Here is a 9,222-nt window from a genome sequence, read left to right on the forward strand (position 1 = left end):
CGGTGTTGCTTACATGCCCCGCCCCGGGTCATAACAGTATGTAGGAACGACAGGCTGTAACTTTAAAATAAAGTAGAATTAACTCATCTGGCCATGTTCCCTGTCTGGTCTTTCTTGCATGGCTGACAAGATCTCAGCCTCTTATAGCTAGGTTTCATCCAGCTATAATAACTAAGTTCGTAACTAAGCTGGTAACTAAGAAAACTAGCAAATGTGACAACAGTTAGAAATTGTTCCTGTCCATATGAAAATTCAAAATAGCCACTTTCTTCCTGGAACACTTAAAACATTGCCCTACCTAAATTTTATCTTTCAGTTTTGTACACTATGAACCTCAGAATCTTACAATAAGCTGAAAAGCATCAACATTTTAAAAATTACACCCTCACATATTAAGAAACAATATATGTTACCCACTTGAGTGGGAGAACAGTTGTGGAATTAAAGCACTCTGAAAATCATTGATCACATATTAAAAAAGAATTGATAAATTTATTGTCAAATGGGGAATTAAAGAAAAATGCTTGTGAAAGAGAAACTAATTCATATTTCTCAGCAGGAAGTTCTGTTGATCACTACAAACATATAGAGGGTGCTATGGGCCCAAGACAAACTAGTCTACATCAGTGTTTTTCAAACTTGGCTACTTTAAGATGTGAGGCTGCGCACTTGAATTCTGGGAGTTGAAGTCCTGACATCTTAAAGTTAACGAGTTTGTAAACAAAATGATCTACTAATAAAGGAGAATATTTGTAACTTGGGGTTGAAATGAGGGGTCCTTGGTGCTGTCTGAGCTTGGTTGTTTTCTTGCAGACGTTTCATTATCCAAACTAGGTAACATCTTGTTATGATGTTTGTTTGAATAATAAAATGTCTGCAAGAAAACAACCAAGGCCAGAGAACATCAAGGATTTCTCTACAATTAACTTTTAAACAATTGAAGCAATGAGGTTATGGCTGTCTTCAAGTCAAGTAAAAACTACAATTACAAAAGGTTTCTCCAGTGGGAAAATACAGAAAGGTGGCTTAATATATAGAAATACAGTTTCAAAATAGAACTTCTGAGCATCAACAGATCTACATATTAATGAGATAATGGAAAAAGCAGATCAGGCCTCAAGCAAATCTACCTATTCAGGTAGATGTCCATAAAGTGCTCTCTGTGGAACTGCTCTGACAAATATTCAAAATTTCATCTTGTGTAAAGCTGCAACAATCAGGCCCGTTTCACATTATTTATTGTCTTACATGACCTTCAGTGATTGATCTGTGGATAGGTCTTGAAATGCAGGAGATTATCTATAAAATCCTATGAGGACTGGGGCGAAATTATTTGAAAGAATGTTTCTTTTTTCAGGATTACAAGAAGCACAGCCTGGAGAGGTGTGGGGCCCCAAATGGTTGCCATTTCCCATTTATCCTGCCCCCATGACAAAGCTGTCTTTCCCCTCCTCTGTAGTACACTTGGCTTACACTTGCCCTGCCTTTTACTAAAACAGGACTGTCATTTGCATTCACAAGTGGGTTAGCAGGGACACAGGAAAGGGTCTGACAGATGTAGCAAGGCTTACTGCAGTGGCTTCCTTGGTAGGCTTATTGGCTCCCTCTTTTTAACTATTAGTGAATTGTCAAACTACTTGGCTTATTTCAGTCACGCTACAATTATTTGTAATATAGGTCTCAGTTCTTTTGTTTGTCACTATGGTTTTTGTGCGATTTTTTTGTAAATAAATAAATTGTTATAATAAATAAGTGCCATGGGAATCTTATTGTCAAAAGGTAGGAGAGGAAGGGAGACATAAACAAATACATACCTACTTTCAACATTATGCTATGGAATTAACAATTACATGGACATTTAAATTTGTTCTGAATAGTTTACTAAATGTACCCCTGGAAGCTTATTATAGTTATATTAACAAGCAATGCTGTCTCATATTTTTTTTAACCTTATAACATATTTAATTATTTGAAAAAGGGTCAGATAGAACATCATTATCAAAAACTATATTAAGAGTCTTACCTGTAAAATTCCAACAAGGAAGGTTGAGCTGCCTTCAAAGAAATGGCCATTAACAATTAATCCAAAGGAAAAGCAGATGCCCACATGGCCCTCTATAAGCTCACCAACAAACCAGGGTCCTGATAGGGGGAAAATGGTATTATATTAAGCACATCCACAGCATTAAATAAATATTTTTCCAGTTTCAAATCCTTGCTAATAAACAGTAGGGCAAAAAAATCCACGTATGTAACAAACTCCTGTAAATAATACCATTTGATCAGTATAATTTATTCAGTTAATTAATTCACATATCAAAAGATGCCTTGGTCACAATACCATAAACTATGGTTTTTAAACCCCAATGGGAATGGTTTGTTCAACAGGTTAAATCAGAATCAAACAAACCACATTATGGATTATTGTAATGTGTGAATTTAGTGACTTAAGATTTTTTAAATTAAACAAAGGATTCTAATTTTTTTATATCTTATTCTTTGCCTTTCATAAAAGAAATCAAAGTACAAATACTTTAAAATATAACTTTTACTCTCAAAATAGGCATTTTGTTAAAATGATGCTATGTTCCAATAAGTAGATGTGATTGAGAAATGTGGGTTTGGCCATCACTTCTGTCATGGACTCAGTGGCCAAATCAATCAAAAAGATGCATTACAAGCTGCATCATAAGCAGCAAACAGTAATATTGGAAAATATAGAGAGTGAACACTTGAGCAAAATTATCAGAAACATCTTAGTTTTGAGCAGGGATGCTGCTTTTTTTAATCAATTGGAGGCCTGACTAGAGGTCATCCTCAATTTATGACTACAATTGTAACCAGAAATTCTGTCACTAAGCAATATGGTTGTTAAGTGAGTTCTGTGCAATTTTATGAATTTGTTGATATGGCAGTTAAGCAGATCACTATAGTCATTAAATAAATCAAGCCACTGCAGGGAAGCTGCAATGATTGTACGTGGGAGGACCAGTCATAAATCACTTTTTAGCATTGTCGTATTTTCAGATGGTCATTAAATTAATAGTCATAAATATAGGACTACCTCTGTATGCTTCTCAATAATGCCCAGGAATCGTTCTTGGTGAGCCACTGCATACAAAGCTCACCAATTTTTTCTTCTTCTTGGTACGTAAATGCCTAAGAAATCATCTCATATGTATCAGCTAAACATATAGAGCAAGTCTGGTTAGTTCTTGAATGGAGGGTTTTCAGAAAATTACAGGACTATATGCTAGACTGAGAAGCTGAAAAACTATCCTGGAAAAGGGCAAGAGCAAACTATTTCTATCCCGCAGTCAGGAAAACAATTATACATACTCTACAGGTAGTCCTCAACTTACAATGGTTCTTTTTGTGACAGTTCGAGGTTACAATGGCACCGAAAAAAGTGCCATTGTTACATTGTAAGAATTCATTATTTTTTCATTTAGAACCCTATTAAAAAGTTTTGACATAAAGTCTTTAGAAATTAGTAAAATACTTTTCCTCATTCTTCGCACTTACCTAGAATGGTATATAGATTTAGCACCAAAAACGAGTAGAAAAATAAATCTGTTTTGCTGAGGACATGAAGAGAAAAAGAGGCTCGTACTGCCACCCCTGGAGGTTCTGAAACAGGAATATAATCTCAGGTCAAAATTATTGCTCGCTACTGCTGAAAACATACCAGGTCACATTTTTAGAAAGTGATACATCATCAACAGCTACTGAGAAGCTGGATTAGAACCAGTCTTCCACTTGTTCTAGAGAAGGCACAGTATTGGACTAGAACTGGAGACAACCTGGTTCAAGTCCACTCTTAGCCACAAAATTTATTCAAGTGATTTTTGGAGCAATCACTCTCAATTTAGTTAACCTGAAAGGTTATTGTTGTGCAGAAAAATTATAGGAGTGCAGCATACATTGCTTTGAACTCCTACAGGAAAGGTATAGAGACATCTAACAAACTACAATAATAAAATAAAATGTCCTAAATATATTTGTCCAAATCAATTCAAGATGTACAATACAACCCACCCAACCACCCCTTAGGTTTTTAAATATGTATATGTGACTATCAAAAACCTATCACAAACAAAAATAAGAGAAATCCTAATGTTTAAAAATGAACTTTTATTCTGATACTGGAATCTATTAGCTACTTTATGTGATTAAAAGCTAGCCCAACTCAAATTTTTAGAATATTTCTAAAAATATTCTTGTTAGAAAACCTGACCGTATGAGAGAATATTGTTGCTATGAAATAATCACAACTGACCTGCTGATGTTTGTCCCACCATCATGTTGCCCAAATTTTGCAAAAGCAAAATACTGGAAGTACAAAGGAGGCTAGCTGAGTACAGCTGATAATCAATATCAATTTTCATATTTGGGGCAATGTGGGGACTGACATAGGCATGGGACAATTAAAAAAAAAAACAGTTTCATTTCAACTGTGTACACCAATGTTACTGCCAACATCCGAAGCAGAACATCCAGATTCAGTCAGTTTTGTTCCATACAGTATTAACCTTGTGAACTCTAAAGCTTCCTCTTTCCACTATGTATTCAAGATGATTAATATTTATACGTTATTTATATGTAAGGATGTAGGTTTATAGATATGTTGTATATACCATGTTCAAATGTGTGTTATGTTTGTGTACACTTTTGAGGGCAAGCAACAAAATTTCATTTTTAACGTGTACCAATGTGCCCACAGTAAAAAACTTACAATAAAGATAATCTAATAACTGATATTATAATCGGCTCTAGGCAAATTAAAAGATCCTCAATGATAGCTAAGACCACATGAGAGTTTCAAATAGAAATTCACTTGGAATGTTGTTTAAAGCATTCCATTCATATATAAAAACATAGTAGGATAAGTACACTGGGCATGGCTTCCAGAATTCTTTATCAGCAGTGGCCAAATACAGAAGGGTCTATGTTTTTTTTCTATGTAACAAAGTAGTATGTTCTGCTCTCTGCCAGGACTTCTTCTATGTGTGTGTGCATGTTGCCCTGTGTGTAGGGCAGGCTGCATACTCTCCACTCTGAGACAAATGACCAGGGGAGCTGGGGGGGGGGGACAGACAAGACTTAAACTGCAATAATCTCAGTCACTGCCCAACTATCTCTCTCAGTAGGAGGCACTGTGAATTTTTTTTCTGTAATATTTTTCTCTGCAGCCGCCAATTGAATCTGGCCTGTTATTGAGCTAAATCTTTCTTTTGTTGGTTTTTCCAATGATAGCAACTTTATGTTCAGTCTTCAGAGACTTATTCTGGACAATAAGGAGAGAACTGAGACCCTTTCCCATAATTTCCTTTCAACATTCCATTAATTCTGAAAGAAAAAAATTAAATGGGGAGGGGATGAAAGGAAAAAGTATCAGCATAATTGTTCTTACCTTTAAATTTAGGTTTTTCTCGAAACCGGAAAATAATCAGCAAAACAACTTGAAATATAACTATTAACACAAAGAGTATGCGTACCTGAAAAAAAAAAGTCAAAAGCAGTATGATATATTTTGAAAATGAAAAATAAAAACGTCAGCTACTATTAACTAACTTTCTCAATTATTAAGAAATATGTGAACAGAAGCTACTTCTCTCCTGTACCACAAAGAATTTCCTAGAGACAATAAAAAAGTTAGGAAGGAAACAAAAAGACCAGAGTACAACCTCTCCAGCTGCCAACACCCAGATACTATAAATAGAAAACAATACCCTAATCAAGAAACTACCAAGAAAACCACTGCCAAAAATGGCAGGGCAGACCACTGAATCTAAACCGAGAGCAAACCCCATACTCACTTGCATCGATGGTGTTACCTAGCTGGGTAATGAAATCTCTGCAAATAAACAATGAAACTCAGAGACCACTGATGATCCCATAGAAGGCAGGCTTTTTGATAACTTGTTGCAGAGCAACGCAGGGCTTTACAAGTCACAACCAACACCTTGGGTTGCATACAGAAGCCAATCAGCAGCTAGTGCAGCTCCAAAAGTAATAGGATCACCCAAATATACAAGGATACAACCATCACAGCACAAGCCACCATATTTTCTACGAGTGGTAATAATCATCCATCCATCCATCCATCCATCATCTATCTATCATTTATTTATTAAATGTATAGATTTATATGGCTGCCCATCTTAAATAAGGTGACTCTGGATGGTGTACAATAAGTAAGTTTTTATACAATAAGTAATAAAGAACGGTTTCCATGCATGCCTGTCTGGTTCCGGGTGCAATTCAAGGTGTTGGTGATCACTTTTAAAGCCCTTCATGGAATGGGTCCAGGCTACTTGAGGAATCTCAGCCCACTGGAATGGGCCCACCCCACCTGTGCTGGCAGAGGAGCCATGCTACAGGCCCCGTCGGCCCAAGTATTCCAGCTGGTGGGGACCCGGAAAAGGGCCTTCTCTGCCGTTGCACCTGTCCTCTGGAACATCTTGCCCCTCAATGTGACTTTTCCTAAGAGCCTAAAGACGTGGCTCTGCCAGTTAGCTTGGGGCTCCAATGGGGCATCAGCACAGTGGAGGTGACTGATCAATTAACAACAGATCCTACTCCTCTCCCATCCTACTCCCGCCCTCATCTTTTAACTGCACTGTAGTATTTGACTTTTTGTACTAACTTACTTATATTTTTAATTTATGTATTTTGTATCTTTTATGATTGTAAGCCTCCCAGAGTTACCTTGAGGTAAGATGGGAGGCCAATAAATTTGACAAATAAATAAACCCCATTACACCTGTCTTCTCCCAACTTCCTTTCCCACTTTCTCCCACTGCCGCTCAGGATTCACTGGATCCATCAGGTTTTGCTGCAATGCCGCTACTTATGTGGGGTGAGATCTGCACTGTGCCTGACCACAACTCCACCCTAGAGGGTCCCAGGGTAGGAGAAGATGAGAGGAAGCTTGTTTCCAGCACACCATATATATATTTTGCCAATACAAGCAAACCTGCCCATCTTTTCCCGACTTCCGGGTACAGACAGATCAGTTTGTATCAGCAAAAATTCACAACTCGAAAGTTCATTAATAATGTCTGTATAAGGTAGTCCTCGACTTAAGGCGACCATTAGGACTCGAATTTCTATTGCTAAGCAAGATGGTTGAGTTGTGCCCGATTTCATGACCTGTTTTGTCACAGTTATTAAGCAAATCACTGTCATCGTTAAGTGAGTCATGCAAAAATCACGTGACTCCAGAAGGCTGCAACCAACATAAGCGCATGCAGGTTGCCAAGTGCCTGGATTTTGATCACATGACCATGGGATGCTTCAACAAGGGTGAGGGTGAGGACCAGCTGTTAGTCACTTTTGTCAATGCTGTGGTAGCTTTCGAAAGTCAGCAAACAAATGGTTGTAAGGCGATGACTACCTGTATATCCATATATCCATCCATCCGTCTATTGTTCATCTCCTTATCTGAAAGCTTACCCATATATAATGATCACTAAGAAGAAGCCAAGATGCCAAAAGACCAAATTTAAGAGAAAGATTTTCCTGCATAGCAAATGTATGAAGCTGAGTGCCACTTCTACCACTGGCATCCTAAAAACAGGACCAAAACAAGGATTACTAAACTTTTCAGTATTATGTTCATTTTTTTATTTTTTTAGCTCCTCCCCCAGCTCCCCACCCAAAGGGAAGATTTCTGTTAAATCAATCTGCCCTGTTGCGCAAATCAGGTTTCCAGTCCTCATCCTCCTATAGATCTGCTGTTAATCAAACCATTAACCCACTGAGCTCCAATTCTAGCAGTGCCTTCTCTTATTCCCATAAGCTCATACAGTCCCTGATGTTCCTATGACACACCTGCCAATCCTTTCAGCACCTCCCTCTCTTCCAATAACCTGCCTACCTTACTTCCTTTGAAAGCGACTGGATTGTCTGCACTATTATTATTTTTTTAATTCCCTATTGACACCACCCCCAAATTTCTACATGCCTCCATTCAATTTGGGCACTTCTGTTCTATGATGCAATGTGGTATAATAGGAAAGCAACTAATAACTATGAATAAAATGTCCAGTTTAACAACTATGGTATATTCTAACGGCAGACTTGCATATTTAAGGTTCTTCATTATTTGCTACTTAAATACTTTCTAGCAGTCCTTACTGTACACCATTTAATTTTGGTCATATCGTTGAATGGCTGACCCATTCTTTGTTTCACTGTTTAACTGTGCTGCCAAGTAATTGAGACAAAGCCAGTCGTTTAGATTTTCTTCCTCATTCTTTTCCAGAACGGCAGGTTCCCCAACTGTTTTGGGTAGTAGAATCATTTGAAAGCACATTGAAGGTATTGTTATAAAATGCCTGCTAAGGTGGGCTTGCCCAGTCAGTAAATATCCATTTACCAGAAGCAGCCGTGGTGGCACTGTGGTTAGAATGCAGTTATTGTTGGCTAACTCTGCCCACTGCCTGGCGTTCGATCCTGACTGGCTCAAGGTTAACTCGGGCATCCATCCTTCCGAGGTCGGTAAAAGGAGGATCCAGATTGTTGGGGGCAATATGCTGACTCTGTAAACGGCTCAGAGTGGCTGTAAAGCACTATGAAGTGCTATATAAGTCTAAGTGCTATTGCTAGTGAGAGGCTACCGTCATCTTCCTACATGAATCTCCTTCTCCTCTCCCCTCCTCCTCCTTCCTCCTCCTTTTGTGCAATAGCCAGACCTCTGAGAAAACTCTGCAATATATTGGGGAAGTTTTTATTTTGGAAATGAAGTATTATACTTGAGGTGAGTGCTCTGCAGCATGCTAGATTCCCTTTTCATTTTTCATATTAAAATAATTTTTAAAAAATGAAGTTGACTATGGAGCCTGATGGGTGTTTAGAGGCACCTGTGGATACATCGGTGTCTACAGATACCATGTTGTTGAAACATACCTATCCTTATGCTATGCGTACTGCTCCTGCTTAGAGAGGCTGGGAGGCAGTAATATCCCCAAGATTACCTACTGAATAATCATGGATAAGCAGAGATTCTGCCAAATGCGTTTTTCAGTAAATATATGATAGAATGATGAACAGTAGCAGAGAACTCACCTCGACAGTCACAGCTATCTGATGAAATCCTTGACTGTAATTTTGGGGGGACCATTTCAAGACATAGAGAGGTCCAGACACCTGAATAGCATCTCCAAGATAAATGTCATCAATCATGATCTTGACAAACTTGATAGGAGAAGGAGAGAA

At 38.0% G+C, this 9,222-nt stretch overlaps 1 protein-coding gene across 1 annotated transcript in view; it reads right to left on the minus strand.

Moving 5' to 3' along the window:
• Positions 1–9,222, minus strand: part of LOC107297676 (transmembrane protein 62-like) — a gene marked incomplete in the record, with an annotated part of 20,310 nt that overhangs the window by 1,432 nt on the left and 9,656 nt on the right. The window contains 5 exon segments of the mRNA XM_029286368.1: positions 2,024–2,142; positions 3,526–3,630; positions 5,414–5,498; positions 7,459–7,572; positions 9,073–9,222. Coding sequence (XP_029142201.1) covers positions 2,024–2,142; positions 3,526–3,630; positions 5,414–5,498; positions 7,459–7,572; positions 9,073–9,222 — 573 coding nt within the window.

The sequence above is a fragment of the Protobothrops mucrosquamatus genome, unplaced genomic scaffold, assembly GCF_001527695.2.
Source record: "Protobothrops mucrosquamatus isolate PMUCROS unplaced genomic scaffold, P.Mucros_1.0 scaffold3455, whole genome shotgun sequence".
Taxonomy (NCBI): domain Eukaryota; kingdom Metazoa; phylum Chordata; class Lepidosauria; order Squamata; family Viperidae; genus Protobothrops; species Protobothrops mucrosquamatus.